The sequence below is a fragment of the Primulina eburnea genome, chromosome 7 (assembly GCF_022965805.1).
Source record: "Primulina eburnea isolate SZY01 chromosome 7, ASM2296580v1, whole genome shotgun sequence".
Lineage (NCBI taxonomy): Eukaryota > Viridiplantae > Streptophyta > Magnoliopsida > Lamiales > Gesneriaceae > Primulina > Primulina eburnea.
The window spans coordinates 8,479,896-8,500,682 of NC_133107.1; the positions used below are offsets into that span (position 1 = coordinate 8,479,896).

A 20,787-nucleotide genomic window follows, 5' to 3' on the forward strand; every position below is an offset into this window, starting at 1 on the left:
CCAATTTTCCGAAAATCTCGAATTCAGGAAAATTATACATGTTTATGTGGATTTCTTCATCGAACTTAATCAAAGCTCGATTCATTATAAAATATTGATTATTAGATGTACGATAAAAGTAAAATAGTCTAATACAATGAGGATTTTTTTTTTAAAAAAAAAATTTGGTTTCTAAAAATGCAGCTTCTTCACACTCGTCAATTACAATTCATCATATATAGCTGATGACATTTATATTATTAATTAAACTTGAGTTATACTTAATAACCGATTTGGTGAAATCAAACTAATTTACATTTATAACTCTTTTAACAAGCTAAATTAATGCAAATATTAACAAAAAAGATTGAGAAAAACAAATTAATTAACACAATCTTAATGAAGGGGAAAAGCGGACAATTCTATCCTACTCAGGGAGATTTACTCCCTGTCACTAAATAATATATACATGTATAGCATTTAAAAATAGCTACCATAATTTTATTAGCTTTTATAAATGGGTAGAACATAGAATTTCTTATAATAATTAAATTTTAAAATATTGATTTTTTACATTTTATATGATTCTACCACAAAAATAAGAATAATAGAAATGAAAATCCCAGACCTCAAACGTAAACGTTTTACTATAAAATAAAAATTTCACGTAATTTTTAAATATAAAATATTAAGTTTTAAAATTTAAGAATAATAATAATAATAATAATAATAATAATAATAATAATAATAATATATAATGATATAACACATGTTATATACATAAACGAAATTAGTTTAATGATTAATTTGATTGATTTTGGTTAAAGTAGTGTGAAATGTAATAGTAATAATTAAAAAAAACAAGTGTAAGAAAAAAAAAAGCAAAGAGGTGAGGTATAGAATTGGCCGGGAAGAACTTTCTTCCTCCACTAATCTAGCCGGAAAACCAATCAATAGTATTATATAATATAGCAGTTAGTTTCTCTCTTTCTAAAAAAAAATTAAAAACCCACAATTTCATTATATTTTTCTTATCAATACATGTATCAGTATCAGCATGCATTCACGCACGTGGGACAAATTATTGATACTATTATAAGTAAATAAATAAGATGGTAAAATCAGAAATAGCAAGAAAACAAAATATAAGATGCCCTTTTTTTCCCAGTTCAAGCAGTGATATTAAGGCCTCTCAACACTTTCACTTTCAAGAAAGAAAACGAAAGTCTGACTTACAGGTGAGCAAGTTTTAATATCAAGAAAACTACACATCCCTAAGAATAGGTACACGTTATTTATATGACTATTAACAGCGTGTGACGCACGTCGTAAATATTAACTTTTAACAACATACATATAGCTCGTCGTTGAAATAATTATTTACGGCGCACATTCTTTGCACGCCGTTGTTTGTATGAGCTATAATAACATTAACAATGCACATTGATGGGCACGCCATCAATACATCCATTGGCGACATGCTTTTAGTGTGCACCGTCAATGCTCCGCCGCAGAAAGTCTTTTTTGTTGTAGTGACGTCTCGATAGCTTCAGTTTAAGCTTGGTAACTGATCAATTCAAAGTCTGATCCGTTTCAGTTTTTGCGCACTTAGGTAAACTCATTAGAAACAAATAAACAAGTTTTGTTAACATGAAAATCAAGATTGCGAAATGTTCCAACAATGTTAGTGTTAATTATATAAGCTAGACAAGAAATATTTTATAGTGTATATTTTAACAATATTCATAACTTAAACAAAACCCATGCATTTATAATGAAATACATTAAGCATAGTAGATTCCAATTTTTGCCATGCATACTATATGTATGTATATATCTATATCATATAATACCATATAAAAAATTTAAAAACAATGGCATATAAACTAAAAAATAGTTGAATTATTCACGTGACAACGACTTAACGAAAACATACCCAAAATGGCCAATGCATGACCGAGAAAATGCTAGAATTCATAACTAGCTAGGGTTTCTTCAAATTAAGATCTATTTATTGGGGCCACAAAGCTTAGTCAGCCAAAAAAAAAAAAAGATAAACACGTACAGATCCAAATTTTATTCGACATATATATATCACAATGCTTAATCCGCAAAAAAAAAAGAAGATAAACACGTACATATCCAAAAATTTAGTCGATATATATATATATATATATATATAATTTTGCTATGTTGCCTACTTTGTGTCTATCACTAAGATGATATCAAAATTATATATCCAATAGGCATTGGCGGAGCCAGAAATATGGTTCTGTCCGGACTGAAATTTTAGACTCTATAATCTTTGAATATTTTAAATTGATCGACCCGGCCGGACTAATATCATATTATTTCAAAATTACACAAAATTTACATATAAATGTTTTTTTAAAAAAATTGGACCACTCGGGCTAAAGCTCGGGTGAAGGAGCATATGGTTCTGCCCCTGCCAATAGGTGAGTACCACCTCATTGTTGAGCAAAGATGTGTGCACGGTTGATGGACAATATAACAAATATATATATATATATATATATATACCCACGTATATATTTCAAGATTATTAAATTTTTAAAAAATAAAAAAATTAAATAATAAAATCTTAAATAAATAAATTTTAATTTAAACTGAGCCAGCTACCAGTACGGCAGCTCTACTTACCAGTAGGAATCGGCAACCTGATTTAATTTGCGCCCCTCCCTTAATTCTCAAGTACAAATCATATGCATGCATGTGTAGTATTCTTATCTTTTATGAGATGAGGTGAATCTCCAGTTTGGATTACTCTATCCTTTTTGGCCCTTCACTCAGATATTGTGGATAACAATCTCCCCCCACCGTACCCCACCGCACCCCACCCCACCCGCCATCTGTACAAGACCATGATCAACATGCATGATACAGAATTTTTCCACATATATAAGGAGGGGGGGAGGGGGGGTGGGTTTCTCAAATATCTTGTTCTTTCCCACATAATTCAACTTCCTCTTTCATTTGTTTGCAATATTCCCCATTTTCTTCTTTGTAATTGATCTTGTCCATATTCTTCAAAGACATGTATGATAACAAAATGAACCATTTCCCATGCTTGCATTGCCACCCTCACACCTACATTAGAATGGTAATTAATATTCACTCATTTGATCTCTTAGATCCTCAAATATAGTCCTGGTTTCTAATTTGTTCTAATTATCAAGTTTTTGTCGATCAATTTTCAGGTTCAGAATCTTATAGAGAGGTGCTTGCTGCTTCATATGGACAGAGACCAGTGTGTGAAAGCCTTGGCCGAGCATGCTAAAATCCGACCTCTCGTAACGATCACCGGCAAGTATCTTCATGATTTCTCGATGAATCTTATGTGGTTATGCTCTAGCTAGAAATATCATAATATTATCAAACGTGGAGATATTTAACATTTCTTTGATGTTACAGCTAATTATAATTAGTACTTTTAATTAGGTTCATAATAAGTGTAGTTAATAATGAATTTTATGTCCCATTGACCTATTTTTCTACCTTTTGTCGATGACTATTTATGGCTATTACCTTGACATCGAAGAATAGTAGATACCTCTAGTTAAAGCCATGAAATATATGGTTTGGTTAATTAAAATTGGAGACGACACAATTTTGCAGAAGTGGAACTTGTATGAAATCTTGATAAATCTACTCAGAATCCGAATTAATCAATCGGCAAGTGGTCAACGATTAATTTATATCTAATGCTGCAGTATGGAAGGAGCTGCTGAAAGAGAACAAGGACTTCTTTCAATCGTATTATCGATCTATATCTCCAAGGCCATATTATACCAGTAAGTGATCTTCACGTTCAAACTATTATTTGTGTGCCAAAGTGTACATATGATCATCAAAAAACACATACTTAGAATTCATGTTTAAATTTCTAATGGACTCACGGCGCTTCGTGGGTTCGATCTATCGAAAATTCAAGTTTTTTTTTTAAAAAAAAATAGAAATCGCATCATAGCTTTGTCTAGCTCGCTCCTTATGTTCGTCAACAAATTCGGGTTTTTACAAGCTTTTCTTTAATTTATAGATGGGTATGTTCAAAGGGCACCAAGATTTGCAAGAAGATCAAATTACCAGTGCAGATAGACTAGCAGAAGAATTGATCATGAGAAATCTGAAGTCTCCATTTCAAGTATTTATATAGCTGGTAATATTATATTAATGATCCCTGGCTAGGGTTTGTTTTGTTTGTCTCATATATATATATGCGATGATATACTAGCTAGCTATTTTGCCATCAAGACAATATATTTGTAGTAGTTTTTTTGTTTTAAATATATCTTCTATATTATTTCTACTATCCATGTAAAATATTCCATTCCTATTATATAAATCTATGAACTTTGATATATAGCTTTAGAAAATTATTATGTTTCGCTATATTTGTTATTTCGTGTTACGTATGAGGGCTAGTAATATTGTACTATTAAGAAATGAAATATCTATTCAAATGATATTTAACAGAACACTGAACGTACACACACACTATATATATTTATATTTATTAATTATTTGCTAAATTATTTCTTTATCTATAGATATATTTTTTATATATATATTAAAATTGGATTTTTTATCGTACAAGAATAATAATTATAGAGGGAACCAACATTTAATTATTCAACAACTGCAATAAGTTTCGACTGTTCTTCTGCTACCAAAATCATCAGAAGTCATTTCCCATAGCCGATCAATTCTTGAAGAGGATAAATAAGATAAATAATTACACCAATAAATTAATTGTGTCAATTCCCTTTGTTTTGGGAAAATCCACTGCCAAAAGCATGAACCTGAAATTTTTATTGAAATATTAAATTTAATCATTAATTATATGATTGCAATTCAAAGTGGAATAAATACTATGAAAATAACAAGCAGGCAGTATATGTATGCCAGGCACTTTATTATAAGAGAAACAATATCTTGGAAACTAATTTTGGACCCTAAATATAAATATACAAAAATATCCAAATTTCAATTTAGATGATGAATTAAGGAATAATTTCAAAATTATTGCTATGCAGATTTTTGGAATAAAAAAATTTATATAGAGATGATATTACCATATTTTAAATTAGTATGTGTGATATCAAGATTTGATTGTACTTGATGAAGTGATTATAGGCAGATGGAGGTCGTTGCTTCTTCTCTGGAGCTGTAAAAATTGAAGAAAGACTGTTAAAATAGCTGAAAATATCATAACACATTAATGGATAGCAAGGCCAACTCCCACGTCCAAAGGGTCTACCAGCAAGGTGTCATGATCAGTACCAATATCAAGAAAAATAATTGAACTGCGAAAAAGTGAAAATAAAAAGTATCCTTACGTATTTACGTTTGTGGATAATTTGTTTAATTTCAAGAGATTCACAGTCGTCATCATCTTCTTCTTCTTCTTCTGAGTGAAAGAGCGAATTCAGGCCGCGTTGTTTTGTATCAGCATCCGCTTCTCCGGACAAAACCTCCTGTTTTTGCTGTTCCTACTTCGTTACAGTTAAAAGGGATAGATCAAAATACGATGCATTTCACGAATTTCAGGCGTGAAAACGAAAGAGTTTTGAATTTTTATCTAATATTATTATCATAAAAATATGAACTTCGTACGTCTCCGAAGATGTAAAATAATTTTCATTTGATGAGACCAATCGAGACTCCGATAACAACCTTAATCTACCTTCATTCATTGCTACCAAACATATTAATTGTTGCATGAGAATTTTACCCCAAAAAAAAAGAAAAGATTTAAGGATTTCACCATTTCTTGAAATTGATTGTGAAGAAAAAAGATGGAGAGGGAGAAAACGTACAGGCTTTCAGCATGTTAACAGAGAGTATTGTGAAGCAATGGCCACATCTCACTGTCGCCACCAAGGATAAGCTGTTGCATGCATGGAACACTAACCTGCAATTTTTTTTTCAAAATATTTTCAAATTCTGGTTGCCAAACACACTGTAAGTATAACTATTCAGTGTAATCAAGGCTAAATTTTGATGACCGTATTCAATCAACGTAAATGGCCTATTTAAAATACAATCTCATCTCTATATTACTCATTAATTTAAAGCTAATTATCTTACTAATTATTGGGATTTATATTTTATTAAAAAAAATTAAAATAGTATGATTATAAACACGCAATACATATGTCATTTTGCTAGTTATTAATTATTAATAAGTACCAATCTATGAAAGTAATACTATATTTGGTCATTTTAAGTGAGTTCACAAAAATGTCAGACGAAAAAATTGCACGTTTTTTATTTTATCATTTTGTTAGTCAATTATCAGTCTTATTCCACTAATTTGTATATTTTTTCAATTTTAGTCATTTTTCATTGAAGTGTCAATGTCGAATAAAAAAATGATGACGTGTTGGGGAAGCTATAATTGCTTTTAGTTACCCATGACACTCAAATCATTGTACGATTAAAAGCATTTGAGTTATATCGTTAATTATGACAAGATATCTGTTGCTAATTCCGTATCAATTAATACATAATTCCGTATCAATTAATACACAAAGCTCATGTGCTGACGATCTCACGGGTCAATTTTGTGAAAAAGATATTTTATATGGATCATCCACGAAAAAGTATTACTTTTTATTTCAAATATATTAATTTGTATTGTAAATATGAACATAATTGATATGTCTCACGAATAAAGATCTGTGAGACCGTCTTATGAAATACCTACTCCAATTAATATAGCGTTTTTTTTTGTAGTGTACGTTATTTCTTAACAAAACACACTTTGATCATTACTAATTGTTATGTAATTTTTTTGAAAAATTCATACTATGTGTTCTAAATAATATTTTATTTATTATTTGATTGAAAAATTCATACTATGTGTCCTGCAGCCTCTGATTCTGGGTCAAGGTTCGTTGGGATAACGCTTGTGAAATTGTTTGAAGACAAGTCCAGGTACTGCAGCCTCTGATTCTGGGTCAACATTAGTCTTAACGTCAAGATAACGACAGGGACCAATTCGGGAAGATTTTGAAAACTTGAAGGATTAATTAAGCAGTCAAAAATGAAGAGGGACTGAAATGGGAAAAGCGGTAAACAATAAGGACGAAAAATATGTATTATCCCCATAAATTGATATTAAAAGAACTTAATTCGAGTTAATGGGTGCTTGATTTAGCCTCAGAGATACCAAAATCGAGTCAATAACTACTTGATTTACTCTCGAAAATACCTTTATTCTATTATATAAAAAAAATCTCAATTTTGTTATAATTATGACTCAAAATATTTTAACCATACCAAGTAACATATCATTGATACCAAATTAATGATGTCATCATTGCTAAAAAAATGTAATTATATTAACATCAGATCAATTATATAAAATAAAAGATTATTAATATCAAGTATCATATTAATGTTACCTAAATAGCACATTAATTATACTAACATTTAAATGTCAAAACAATTAAGTGATTGGCAAAAACTTGTGTGAGACGGTCTCACAGGTCATATTTGTGAGACGGATCACTTATTTGGGTCACCCATAAAAAGGTATTATTATGCTAAGAGTATTACTTTTTATTGTAAATATGAGTAGGGTTGACCCGTCTCACAGATTATGATTCGTGAGACGGTCTCACATGAGACTCATATATGATGCAGGTACCATTCAATCAACTGGATATATACATTTTCTAAATGTATTTTCCCAACAATTATCAAGATGAAAACAAAATTACCGAAAATCAGTCCCAAATTAGTAAAATCAAATGAATGACGTGTCGCCATCTAACTCGTCCGCCAGCGTGAGCGAGCAATATTCGACGGTCTATATTGGCCAAAACAATGTCATACGGTTAGTCTTAAAAGGCAACGCCGTTAGTCTACGAAATATCTAGGGGTGTTTTGGACAATATAAAAATGAGGTAGGAAATAGTATAAATGACCAGTGGCTACCCATTTGCATTCTCTCAGAGAGAAGTTATCGTTCTGTTCGCGCTGTTCTGAGGGAGCTCCATTTATCTTTCTCCACGTTCTCTCTCCAGCACCTCGCCAGATTTGTACTTCCGGTGAGGTAAAAATTTGAATTGTGTACGAGTTTTTTTTATTGATTTTGGTGGACTCGCGGTTTGATGTGGTTTTTTGTTTGTATTTTGTTGATTTAATTTTTGGATTTGTGGTGTATAGCGTGCGATCTGCGAGGTTTTTTTTTGTGGTGAATTTTGGTGTTTTTTGTTCTGATGCGGAAGGATTGGTGGAAAAATGAAGCATTGTTTCGTGTGAATCGGCTTAATGTTCTTGTGGATTTTGTGAATGTGCGGCCGGCTGTCTTAGATTTTGGTTTTGTTACGATCTTATCTGATATCTGAAGTTTTTACCTTGAGGATCTCGGTTAATTGTTTTGAGAACTTAAAATCCTTTTGTTTACGGATGAAAATTATGGATACGCCTGGTTTGGCTCGTAATTTCTGGTGGAAGTTTTGATTTTTGTGAGCTTTAGCACAGGAAGTTTCTTGCGTTTTACGATTTCTGTTTACTTAGTTTTATATGTGTGAGAAAATTATTATGTACCTGATGTAGGCCTTTAATTTATGTAGCCTGGAATCAAAATTATTGGTGCTCCATATGCATTTCTAGTTTGGAATAATTTCATCAATACTTAATGATTTATAATGATATATGATTGATTCAATGAAATCGATGTAAAACTAAGTAGTTTTGATGATTGAAAGTTTACGTGAATTTGAATGCATTGCCAATCGTAAGGAGGTTGTGTCGGTCATCGCGTGTGGATTTCCTTTAGTTATGGACAATGGTGTCAGACATACAAATGTTTCATAATGTCTAGATGTTTAATGAAAAGGGGAACAAGAACACAAAAAGAGTCACGTTGCTATAAATCATTTATTCTCTCTGCGGACATCTCAGCGCACCTTATCAGAATTGCACTTTTATTTTAACTGTCCTGATTCATGAAATAACATTTGCGTATCTATCTTTGTGTGTTATTATTATTTTTTTACTCTATTTGTGCCACTGATGGTTGTTAGGGATCAAAGGAAAGAAAGAAAAATGGGGCTGACATTCACTAAGCTTTTTAGTCGGCTTTTTGCCAAGAAGGAGATGCGAATTCTGATGGTTGGTCTTGATGCTGCTGGTAAGACAACCATTCTGTACAAGCTCAAGCTCGGGGAGATTGTGACTACTATTCCTACCATTGGTATGGCCCTTGATTCTGAAATTTGAATGATGCTGTATCTCTCTGTTTTCATGATCCTATTCAGTTTATCTCCATTTTATCTTTTGGTTTTAAGCTGGATTTTTTGTTTTTACCTTTCTGGGGCTCTCGTTCCATTTTCAGGTTTCAACGTGGAGACTGTCGAGTACAAGAACATCAGCTTCACTGTTTGGGATGTTGGAGGTCAGGACAAGGTGAGACTTGTTTTTAGTTTTTTGTCTACCTCTCTATTTGTAATACTTATTGTTTAAATCAAAACACTTGTTAACTTGCTCTCCTTTCACGGACCATTTTTATTTCACGTGATGATTGATTAAATCCTGTTCCATTATGAATCTATTGTGCTTGAAGTGGCAAAAGAGTTATTGTTTTTTTTAAACTTATTTGACAGATTCGTCCATTGTGGAGGCATTACTTCCAAAACACCCAGGGTCTCATTTTTGTGGTAGATAGCAATGACAGAGACCGTGTTGTGGAGGCAAGGGATGAACTGCATAGGATGTTGAATGAGGTGACAATCTTTTTCTCTTCCCTGTTTGTTTCAACTTCCAAAAAGTGGAACATCAAACAACTGTTGGTGACTCAGGCTCTGCATTCTTGCTTGTCAGCATTCTGTTAGGAAGTAGATCAACGTTTGGGGGAGATCTTTTCCTGTAGTTTGCTTGACCAGAAGTATGTTGTCAAATCGTATGGCTGTATTTCATGCTTCATGTTTATGGTGATTGGTTGGGGTAGAAATAAACGGGTGATTTTTTCAACATATCTACCTCTATTTGTCATCTATCTACTTATTAAATACTCTAGAGAACATAATAGAGATCCACAGTATTTGTTTGTTTACGCAATGTTATGTTTATGGATAAAACTTGAACTATCATTCAAATACATCACACTGCAAATTCCATTATGATGTTGGCTTAGAAAAAAACAATGCTGCGTAATGTGCATGATTAACTAGTTGAATAACTGTTTTACCAGGCAGCGCCACTCGTAAAACACTCTCAATCTAGTTGCGTTGATCATTTGTTATTGTCGATTCATGCAGCGTTTTCTTTAATATAATATCTCTGTGTACAATTGAACTTAATGTCTGTTAACTCCCTTCTGGTAGAGTTAAGTGAAAAATATGAATTCCATACATGAGTCATTGTGATGAACACATGTACTTTTGTTCCCTTGCAATGGTAATGTTTACCCTAAGGGGGTGGGTACAAAGAAGTCTTATCCTTTGGCCCTGCCCCTATAACTGCTATCTGCCTTTTGTGGGACTCTTTACATGAAGCAGTTTCATCTCAGCCAATAGAATTACTAAGATTTTATGACTCTGCCTTCAAATTATTGGTCAAAGCTCCTGCTGATCATTTTGCTCAAAATTTGGCCCCCATTTCTTCAGGACGAGCTGAGAGATTCAGTGTTACTTGTATTTGCTAACAAACAAGATCTTCCTAATGCAATGAATGCTGCTGAAATAACTGACAAGCTTGGCTTGCACTCGCTCAGGCAGCGCCACTGGTAAAACACTCTTAATCTAGTTGCGTCGATCATCTGTTATTGTACGATACACACAGCGTTTTCTTAATATAATATCTTTGTGTGCAGGTATATTCAGAGCACCTGTGCTACCTCTGGGGAGGGGCTTTACGAAGGACTCGAGTGGCTCTCTAACAACATTGCTAACAAGACATAAATCTTGATAGCGCTGTTTGTCCGGTTCTGGATTTCTATGTTTTAAATATCTGGTCTCGTGTGGCTTGTTATATTCTGCTTTTCAACTGTGTTGGATATTGTTTAGGAACTTTCAATTGGCTGTGTAACTAAATGGTTTTTCATTATACATTTGCCACATTTTGTTTAGTTTTGAATATGTTTTTATGTAATTGTTACAAGAAGATATATATTTAACGATAAATATTGCATATTGGTATTATTTTGAAATATTAAAAAAGCATGTGTTGCACGAGAAATCAGATTGGGTATGATTCAATTATGCACTGTAATGATTTTAATATGATGCTAATGTTTAAATAATAAATATTTGATAAAATAAATTCAAAGCACTGAAATAAAGCCAAAGTTTGTACGCGGAATGTGGCAGAAATATAGAATGATACTGAATTAGAATCTGCCAAGGAGATGGACAATTAGCATTAATTAATACCATATAATTGTAGAAAACTATAGATATTTGTAATTTGTGACTTTATTATTTTGAGAATTTGAAATTTTAAACATTTATTTTTAAATTTTGTATGTTGACGTATTATTTAATCTCACTTGATATAAATAATATTATAAATAAACTAAAAACGTTATTTTTCATTTAACTTCGTCTTAAATTTGTAAAACTTGAAATTTGACTCATCATATTCTTTGTTTCTCAGAATCTTCTTTTGTACAGTTGTTTATCTTGTGGTGATTATTTTTAGGAAATATGTTTTCGATTTAAATCAGTTAATATATAAATGATTGATCATTTATTTTAAATTTAGAGTAAGTAGCCTTTCACGAATATTTAAATATGAGACGGGTCAACCATATCGATATTCACAATAAAAAGTAATATTCTTAATATAAAAAGTTATACTTTTTTAATGGATGATCCAAATAAGATATCTCACAAAATACGACCTGTGAGACCATCTCACATAAATTTTGCCTTAAATTGTAGAGGTTATTGTACTTTTTTTTTTTATGTATGTCGATGAAATGTCTATAGAATTCCGATACGATGTATCTTTTTCATTTACTATCCTAAGTTTTGTGCTTATTTCTTCTCGTAGATGTATTTGCTCGACTACTATATACTAGCAAACATGTAAATAGCTGTTAATTTTGGTTTGCTTCTGTAACTAAAAAATTGGATTAAAATTTTAGCAGCTCGTTTGGAAGTGATTATATTAGTTTTGAAATATTATAGTATTTATAATGATTTATATATAGTTGATACATTTTTAAATATTTTTATTATTTATAATGATTTATGTATTATTGTTGATTTCAGAAAGATTTATATTATTTATACTGGTTTGTTAAGTTTTTTTTTTTAAATAAAAAATGGGACAAATTTTTTTTATATATATTTTGGCGGGATGGCCAGCCTAATCTACAACCCGTCGGTTGAGGGTTTCCAACCCGTCAAGTTGGTAGGCCAACTTGTCCCGCCCCATTTGATGGCCGATGTTGTGTTTTTTGGTTTAGTCTCTTATTTGTCTTGTTTCAAATTGGTCTTTCATATTACGATCTTGGACCGAATTTAGTATAGGTCGTTATTGATCTTTTTGTAACTCATTACTTTAATTATTCATCCTTGGTTCGAGTGTATTGGTGACCAATTTTACTTTTTTCCTATAAATTTTCCCTTCTCTTTGCTTAATTTCACATTCTTTCTCAATTTCATATGGATAAATATCCAACATGTGGACAAGAGTCATGAGGATCATTTTGACACAAAAGTTACTAAATGGAGAAACCACTAAACTATATATTTACTAAAATAAGTCATATGCTACAAAAGTTGACATCACATGGGACACATGGCATTTATTTATTAGAATAATGGAATTTTGAGTATTTCAAAAGTTATATTATGACACCAAATGCCTATGTTGTAATAGATAACTTAATACAAATAAAGAAATATATAATATAATACATGACGGTCTCATGGTCGTATTTTATGAGACAGATCTCTTATTTGGGTCATCCATAAAAAAATACTACTTTTATACTAAGATTATTATTTTTTATTGTGAATATCGGTAGGATTGACCTGTCTCACCAATAAAGATTCGTGAGACCGTAGAGACCTACTCATATATGTATATAAAATTTATAAATAATGGTTAGCGGGCATCTGTTGTTTGTGCGGAGGGCATGTGTTCTTTTAGATAGACGTACGTGACATGATTGTCATAGAGAATAAATAGTAAAGCTGCCATCATGTTGCACAAATGGCATCATGAATTTATCTTTTTTTAAGGAAAATAATTTATCCAATTTCATAAAAAAGTTGTAATTCAAGAAAAATCAATATTCGAGCATGGTTTGAAATAAAGATTGAAATTATTGGAAGTTTTGCTATTTGAAAAAGGCGGCTGATAAAATTATAAACAGCCAAAGTCCGAAGCATCATCAAAGGTGATAAGCAGCGCACTGACAAAAGAAAGATAAGGCTTCTGAATCTTGTTGCTCCACATTTTTAGATGGAAATGGTGGGTCTTTCTTAACTTTCTTGAAATTACGATCTTTTTGTTTTTTGGTGATGATGAGCATGGATTTATTGGCTTTCCGATGTTTGGGTTTGCAAAATTTCATGTTTTGAATTGTGTCGGCTGTTGGGTAAATCTTTGATTCTTGAATTGGTGATTCTTGTATTATGTTTTTGCTTGATCCCTGTTTTGATTTTTTTTTTTTTGTGTGTGGAAAAAGATCATTTTTTTTTCACGTTTCTGAGATCTTGAATATTCGATATAGCGAGAAATCGTTGGCTCTGATGATTTTGGAGTGTTGCTGAATAATGGGTCTATTTTGGGCTATGTTATCATGTGGAGTATTTATGTAGATTGAGTTGTGGTACTCTTGTTCGATAAGTCGCTTAAGCTTTGAATGAACAATGGGTACTTCATTTTGGTAATCCAGCTGAAATAGAATTGCGAAAATGGTTGTTTTGCTTTGTAAAAATCCAGTTAAATTGGATATTGCTCTGAAGACAATTCCCCTCTAGATGTTATTATTCTTGCAGCACATTATTGTAGATGACCATATACAACACTAAAGTGATTTTTTCTAGTTCCTGCTACCAATATCGATCTGTGTACTTTTCTTTAGAATATTCATGGCTGATGAACTCAGTTTTCAGGGCGTGCGTGCTGTCGCGAAGTCGTTTCCGCCTCCCGGAATCTCATTTTTGCAGCCTCCTCCAGGTGTTCCCGAAGTTTCACGGATCACAGGTGCCGTTGCAGTAGATGGTCCCTCCCATTGTTCTTCGAGTAGTCAACCGGAAGCATCAAAACATCTGAAGGACATCCATGTGGTAAGTTAAAAGCTGCATGATCATGCTTTTAAACTGAGAATCAAATCCAGGAATTCATAAATCATAGTTAACGAGTTAATGATTCTATGAACGCTTGATGTGTAAGCGTTTATCAGTCAGCACGTTTGATGGAGGATTTTCTTGACCTTGCAAGTGACAACACCAGCAAGAATCTTGAAACATGTGGAGTTCTTGGCGCCTTTCTTGTAAGTTATAAATTCCTTATTTTTGAACAAAAGTGTGGTTGCCAGATGTCAGTGAATTTAATATTGATGAGGTTTTTAAAGATTATATAAAAAATGCTATGGCCTATGGACGATGCAGGAATCCGGAACTTTTTATGTGACAAATCTAATAATTCCGAAACAAGAGTCTACCTCCAATTCTGTAAGAATTTGAGTTTTTCATGTGGTTCATTTTTTTTTCCCCATGTGGTTCCTCTTTAAGAGTGAAACTATTTCTTGGTTGCTTTGTTAAACACAGTGTGTTGCCTTTCCTAAATTTTTATTTAGTTTCTTGTTACTTTACAGTGCCAGACTGTGAACGAGGTGGAGATTTATTCTATACAAAATGAAGAATCCCTTCTCCCTATCGGATGGATCCATGTAAGTTTTGCTACTTTTCTTTCTCGAACTTGCCATTGTTTATCGGAAAAGGTTCGATTCAAAGTCAAACTGCTACTAGAGAGAGTAAAAAGTTGACGTGCCTACGGCAATTTACATTTCTCCAGATTAAAGGGTGTGAGTTTATAAATCTAGTTTTTTGCTCATTCAACTCTTTTAAGATTTTGTAGACACATCCTTCCCAGAGCTGCTTCATGTCTTCAGTTGATCTGCACACCCAGTACATCTACCAGGTGATCGCTCTCATTGCCATTTCTTGGAATTTTCGACTAACATTATCACATGTTGCATCTAGTTTTATCATGTTATCATTTTCATTGCTTTAGTAGCTCACTGATCAATATATCATAAACATGAAATAGCTTGATCACTACAGTTGACTGTAATTTCGATTATGTGCATGAGAATTATCAACATTTTCTAATCTTCATTTTATTTCGTGACCTGCAGTCCTGCACTATTTTCACCTAATTTTCTGTTGCTAAATCTTGGTTTCAAGGTGATGGTACCAGAAGCTGTAGGCATTGTCATGGCTCCAACTGATACGTCAAGGTCTCCAAATCTGGCAGCTTTTACATTTTACTACTATTTCTGTTACGGTGTTACCATTAAATCCCACCTAGAGTTTTCTCCTGGTTTGTATCTAAATCAATGTAATATATGCCAAACAGGAAATTTGGGGTATTCAGGTTGTCCGAGCCTGATGGAATGCGTGTTCTCAAGGAATGCCAGGAGAAGGGATTTCACAGCCACGCAGAACCAGCCAACGGTACCCCCATATATGAGGATTGTTCAAACATTGTTTTTAACCCAAATCTGAGGTTGGAAATATGTGACTTGAGATGATATTGTACGTACATGTCTGTTTTCCTCATCTTACTCGTGTTTTCTTGAGATGGTCGTACTTGTACAGTCAAGAAACTGAAAAATGTATATAGTATCAAATACTATTCACTATAAGCTTTCTCTCTACCGAATCAATCCTTTGATTCTTAACTGTCTAGCATGCGACGACCTGAAATAACCGCGTCTGAGGGTGTTGAAAATAGATATGAAATGATCCTCACAAATGTTCCAGTATCTAGATTCAACTAGCTATAGACTCCCAGAAGTGGACCAGAAACTCTTCCATCAAGTGCCACAAACATACATAATACATAAGCATTGGTTGCTTTGAGCCTTAGCTCAGCAGAGAAGTCGAGCTTAAGGTCGCGTTGGCAAATTGGGATTGAGTTCTGCCTTCTGTCTAAAAACTGTACAAGTCGTCTGTCTTCCCAGAAAATTATATTGAAGATAGCAAACTAGAAAGGATGGCCATTTGGTATAAGTAGCAGGTAGATATGTGTTTAATGTCTAGGCTATATGTCACCGTTTTCCCAAAGACATGGAGTCAAAATTTTGTTCGGTTTTTTAAAAGGTCCCCCAACTTATTATGGTAAGATCGTTTTTTAACATATTAAGAAACCAAGATATTCTAACTAATTTTATAGCATCACAACTATACCATCCCCATATTTTATCACCTTACAATTATTTTTTCATATTTGTTTTTGGCATGTATTTGTTGATTGGGGTAAATTGTTGATGTTTTTTCTCATTTGAAAATTCGTATAAAATATTGAAAATATGATATTTGAATATCATATGTTTAAGATCCGATGCTAATATATGATTTTTGAGTACTCAAACATGCATAACAAGTATTGTTATTAATTATTTATTTTTTCTAATGAAAATCGATACAAAACATTGAAAATTGTAGTACTAATATATGATATTTGAGTATCAAATATATTATATAATATATCATATTTGAGTACCTAAACGAGTATAGTAAATATTGATGTTAATAAAGTTGTTTCAAATTTTTTTTTATTCAAAATCTTATTTTTTGTACCATATGTATTCAAAAGTCATATATTATTATCGTAATTTCAATATTTCGCACCGATTTTCACCTCAAAAAGTATGTAGGCTGAGGGGGTGCTGAATTTTTGTGTGAATTATAGAGTGTATAGGACCGAGTGTTTACCGCGCTACTAAAAGCTGTAGCTAGTGGTAATAGTGTAACTCAAATCTTTTAAACCGCACAGCAGCTCAAACACTACGGTTCGATCACTCTACCCAGCAGAGACAATTATTGCACACAACAATCTCCCTCCCAATAATTGCACTTCTTGCCATCAATGAGAATCAAACATGTGACATTGACTCTGATACCAATTATATGAACGAGTGTTTACCGCTTTACCAAAAGCTATAACTGGTGGTAATGGTGCAACTTAAATCTTTTAAACCGCACAGCAGCTCAAGCATCACGATTCGATCACTCTACCAAGCAGAGATAATTATTACACCCAACAGAGTGCATAAATATTTTTCTCTGGTATGAAGTGAACAAAAACCTATATTTAAATTTAGAGATTTAAAAACAAGTTTTCCTTGTTGATATCGTATTTTCTCGTGTGCTTTTACGCAGACGGTATGTAATTTATTATTATGTTTTTATTCAGTGAATTACTTATTTAATATTTTTAAATCATAAAACTAATTTATGATAATATTTCAAATCTAATTTATATATGAATAAACATTTAAAATCAACCAATTGTGTATTTATTTTATCACGGTAGCATATCCTTTTTAGTAAGTACAATTATGATGATAAAGAGATTTTGTAATATCAAACTTCAAACACATCAACATCTTTAAATATCTAAAATATATTTATGGATACATTTTAATAACTTATTAAATTAATATTCTATAATTTATAAGTTCCTAGAAGAACTTGTAACAAGATATAGTTTGTAAGTTATTTATAATAAATTTACCAAAAACCTCAAGCATAAATCATTGTATATTAACGAACGGGACAAACACGATCATGTATAAAATAATAATTATCATGTGTATGAATCATAGTCGTTAATAGATCGAGTTGATTAATAAAATTTTGGTATAGTTTTTAATTATTATTGGATATAGATAATGTAACAATATTAAATATGTGATTTGGAGAGATGACATGTGATAATGTAGTTTAATAATTATATAAAAACATTATTTATATAAATAAAATAAAATATTTTCGTAAAAACTAACTAGTATCACAAAATCCGACCATCAAGAGAACATAATTGTTTATATATATATATATATATATATATATATATATATATATATTGGAGTGAGTTGTCCGAATTTTATATTTGTAGATGATACAACAAAGAACATTCTCACGAATTTCATTTGCTTTCCGTGTGAACCAATGAAAACCAACTCGTCAAAGACTTGAAGCTGTTCTCTTTGACCAACATTTCAGGGTAGAAGGATAATAAGAATTCCAACACACTCCAAAATACAAAATCCACCAATAAAATATTGCAACCTCTGACTACTGTCTAAACCCTACTCACATTTGTTCACACAATCAAAATAACCCCCACCCCCCAATTTTATATCAATTTCATCCTTAAAATACATTAAATTATCTCTTCTCACCCATCCCTAAATTTGTCCTTAAAATGCTAACGAATGTGATGAGTTTATTAAAAAAATGACCCTCAACATGTTAGGAGAGATTATGATTTATAAAAACTTACAATTCATATATATTATGAGTATTTAAATCAATGAGTGTTACATCAAATATAAAATTATAATGAGTATTTAAATCTGTTAATAAATGGTTGTAATGGACGTTTAATTAATCGTTTTTATAAAGCAAAAACACGAAGTAGTTGTTACATAAAATTATTATCAGGTAATATTTATGCCGGACATATAAACATTAGACATTATAAATATAATATGGTTTCTAACAGCGTCATTTTTTTTATCGATCATCGGAACAATAAATGTATCAATGTAAAATTATCACTAAAATCTTATATTTCACGCTCATATACAACTAAAAGTCAATAAAAAAAATTTAATACAAAAGGATTGAGCTTCTCGTGGCAGCAATTTATTAGCGTACCCTCGAACTTGTTAATAAGGATGCACATTTCTCGTTAATCCAACGTTAGCATTTGTGAAAAAGCCTATCAATTCCGGCCGGTACGGCAAATAAGACCGCCGTCTGTTCTCCTCATTGGCCTTGTTCTTCAGGTACACCGCGTGGGAGGACAACGGCGCCGTTTTACCCCTCCCGCTCTTCTTCGGCTTTCCTGTCTCCGCCTTAGGAGACGGAGGCCCGACCTCCCTACTCCTCCTCTTTACAATCGAGTGCGGTGGAGCTTGGTTCTTTTTCAAGAAGACGAATGCATCTTTCCCATCGCTATTGCTCCTCCCGGAGAAATCCTTTAACCGCCAGAACTTCGAAAACCCGGTTGAGTTACTCTTATTGCAGGTCGCCGACGTCGCCGCCACAGCCTTCCCCGACCACTCGCAGCAGGGTCCGGCGATCTCGTCACTTCCCGGTGTAGCTGACGTCACAAGATGTCCTTCGTCTGATCTTTCGTTTGTTTCCACGAAGACTTTCTTCACCGGGAGCTTCGTCTGTAAGTTCTCTTGGCGCAAATCCTTTAACCCTTCCCCGGAAAAGAATAAATCTCGGTTGAATAAGGGGAAAACCTGCTTCACATCCTCCGCCTCCATTGATGGTGTATTTGCTCCTTCAAACATGAAAGAAAACTCTTCTTCTTCATTATCATCATAGTCGTCATCTTCTTCTTCATCATCTTCGTCTAGATCTTCGTCTTCTGGATCATTATCTTCATCGTAATCTTCATGATTATTTACAGATTCTTCTTCTTCTTGAAGTGAATCATCACCGAGCTTCATGTTTGTCATAAAAGCTTGGATTATTTTTGTTTCTGAATATAAATCATGGCCTGTGTCGATTCTCTGCTCGCCTGTTGCCTCCATATTTGAAATTTGAACCTTCTTTCGACCCGTTTGAAGTCGTGGATTTGAAGTTTGATAAGTTCGAGATGAAAGCGGAGAAATTTATATATGAAAAGATCACATTGGGTGTTCTTATATACTGGTCGTTTGTTTCCGTCTCCACAAATTTCGTGTCTGCGGACAACTTCTTGACCTGGTGTTAGATAATTAAGAACCTTCTAATTATTTGTTAATACGAATATATATATATATATATATATATATATATATATATATATATTAATTGAAATTATCTGTAAAAGTTTAATTACATGTTTATTTTAAATTAAAATAAAAGCAGTACAACAATTATTGGAAGTTTACCAGATTGATTTATAAAATGTTGAAAATTATCAAATGGATACATACATTCATTACCTAAAGAGAATTGATTTATTTTTTTCAAATTAAATTAATATTTCTATGTTCTGTATCTGGAAAAAAAAATTATTATTTTATATATTTTAAAATTTAAATCCATCTTGCACAATATTTAATTAAAATATATTTCATATTTAAACTTATCCGCCTGTAAATTTTTAATTACCTTTTTATTAAGATTTATGCTAATGTTTTAAATTCTGGAATGTGTTATTTAATGTAAAATATTGTCATATCTAAAAACAAATAACATAAATATATAGTTTCATAGAAAAAAATTTTGTTTGTTTAAAGAAAAATTTACACCTATCCTATTTCAGCAAAGTTTTTATTTTAAGTAAATATAACACACACAAAGATTTTTGTGAGATCGTCTCACAGTCAATTTTATGAGATATATTTTCAATCTGATCCAATGAATGAAAAATATTAACTTTTATAAAAAAAATATTATTCATATCATAGATATAGACTCGTGACAAAAAATTTGTTCATAATAATATCTCTAAAGAAACTTTAGTCAACAATTCAACACTTTCATTACATACCAAATTATAATCACTAAAAAATGTTTATTGTGCTATCATTAATATGTAGATAACGAATTAATATGAAATATTCCAGAAGTTGACATTTGA

General features: G+C 32.0%; 4 protein-coding genes across 9 annotated transcripts; 3 read left to right on the plus strand and 1 right to left on the minus strand.

The window, feature by feature from the left end:
- Positions 1-2,903: 2,903 nt before the first annotated feature.
- Positions 2,904-5,347, plus strand: LOC140836106 (uncharacterized). Of its 2 annotated transcripts, XR_012118979.1 has the most exons (5): positions 2,904-3,100; positions 3,198-3,303; positions 3,711-3,791; positions 4,037-4,156; positions 5,134-5,347. XR_012118979.1 is itself a non-coding variant. In XM_073201515.1 (4 exons), the coding sequence occupies exons 1-4, from the start codon at positions 3,035-3,037 to the stop codon at positions 4,093-4,095; spliced, it is 312 nt and encodes a 103-aa protein (XP_073057616.1). In that variant the 5' UTR covers positions 2,904-3,034; the 3' UTR covers positions 4,096-4,360. The 2 variants fall into 2 exon arrangements, 1 of the variants encoding a protein (XP_073057616.1); XM_073201515.1 differs by lacking the exon at positions 5,134-5,347 and having other exon boundaries at positions 4,037-4,360.
- A 2,580-nt stretch (positions 5,348-7,927) lies between these two features.
- Positions 7,928-11,112, plus strand: LOC140837133 (ADP-ribosylation factor-like). 2 transcript variants are annotated; one of them, XM_073203174.1, is made up of 6 exons: positions 7,928-8,059; positions 9,036-9,205; positions 9,347-9,417; positions 9,615-9,734; positions 10,617-10,735; positions 10,823-11,112. In XM_073203174.1, the coding sequence occupies exons 2-6, from the start codon at positions 9,058-9,060 to the stop codon at positions 10,908-10,910; spliced, it is 546 nt and encodes a 181-aa protein (XP_073059275.1). In that variant the 5' UTR covers positions 7,928-8,059; positions 9,036-9,057; the 3' UTR covers positions 10,911-11,112. The 2 variants fall into 2 exon arrangements, with proteins under 2 accessions (XP_073059275.1, XP_073059276.1); XM_073203175.1 differs by having other exon boundaries at positions 7,944-8,054.
- Positions 11,113-13,079: 1,967 nt separating this feature from the next.
- LOC140837131 (AMSH-like ubiquitin thioesterase 2) lies at positions 13,080-15,850 on the plus strand. Of its 4 annotated transcripts, none has more exons than XM_073203171.1 (8): positions 13,080-13,434; positions 14,051-14,255; positions 14,372-14,461; positions 14,580-14,642; positions 14,786-14,860; positions 15,049-15,111; positions 15,378-15,430; positions 15,550-15,850. In XM_073203171.1, exons 2-8 carry the CDS (start codon positions 14,058-14,060, stop codon positions 15,722-15,724), a joined length of 717 nt encoding a protein of 238 aa, XP_073059272.1. In that variant the 5' UTR covers positions 13,080-13,434; positions 14,051-14,057; the 3' UTR covers positions 15,725-15,850. The 4 variants fall into 4 exon arrangements, with proteins under 4 accessions (XP_073059272.1, XP_073059273.1, XP_073059270.1 ...); XM_073203172.1 differs by having other exon boundaries at positions 13,081-13,434; positions 14,082-14,255; XM_073203169.1 differs by lacking the exon at positions 13,080-13,434 and adding an exon at positions 13,436-13,561 and having other exon boundaries at positions 14,082-14,255.
- Positions 15,851-18,694: 2,844 nt separating this feature from the next.
- LOC140837132 (uncharacterized) lies at positions 18,695-19,843 on the minus strand. The gene has a single exon (XM_073203173.1). The coding sequence runs from the start codon at positions 19,748-19,750 to the stop codon at positions 18,872-18,874; it is 879 nt and encodes a 292-aa protein (XP_073059274.1). The 5' UTR covers positions 19,751-19,843; the 3' UTR covers positions 18,695-18,871.
- Positions 19,844-20,787: the final 944 nt, after the last annotated feature.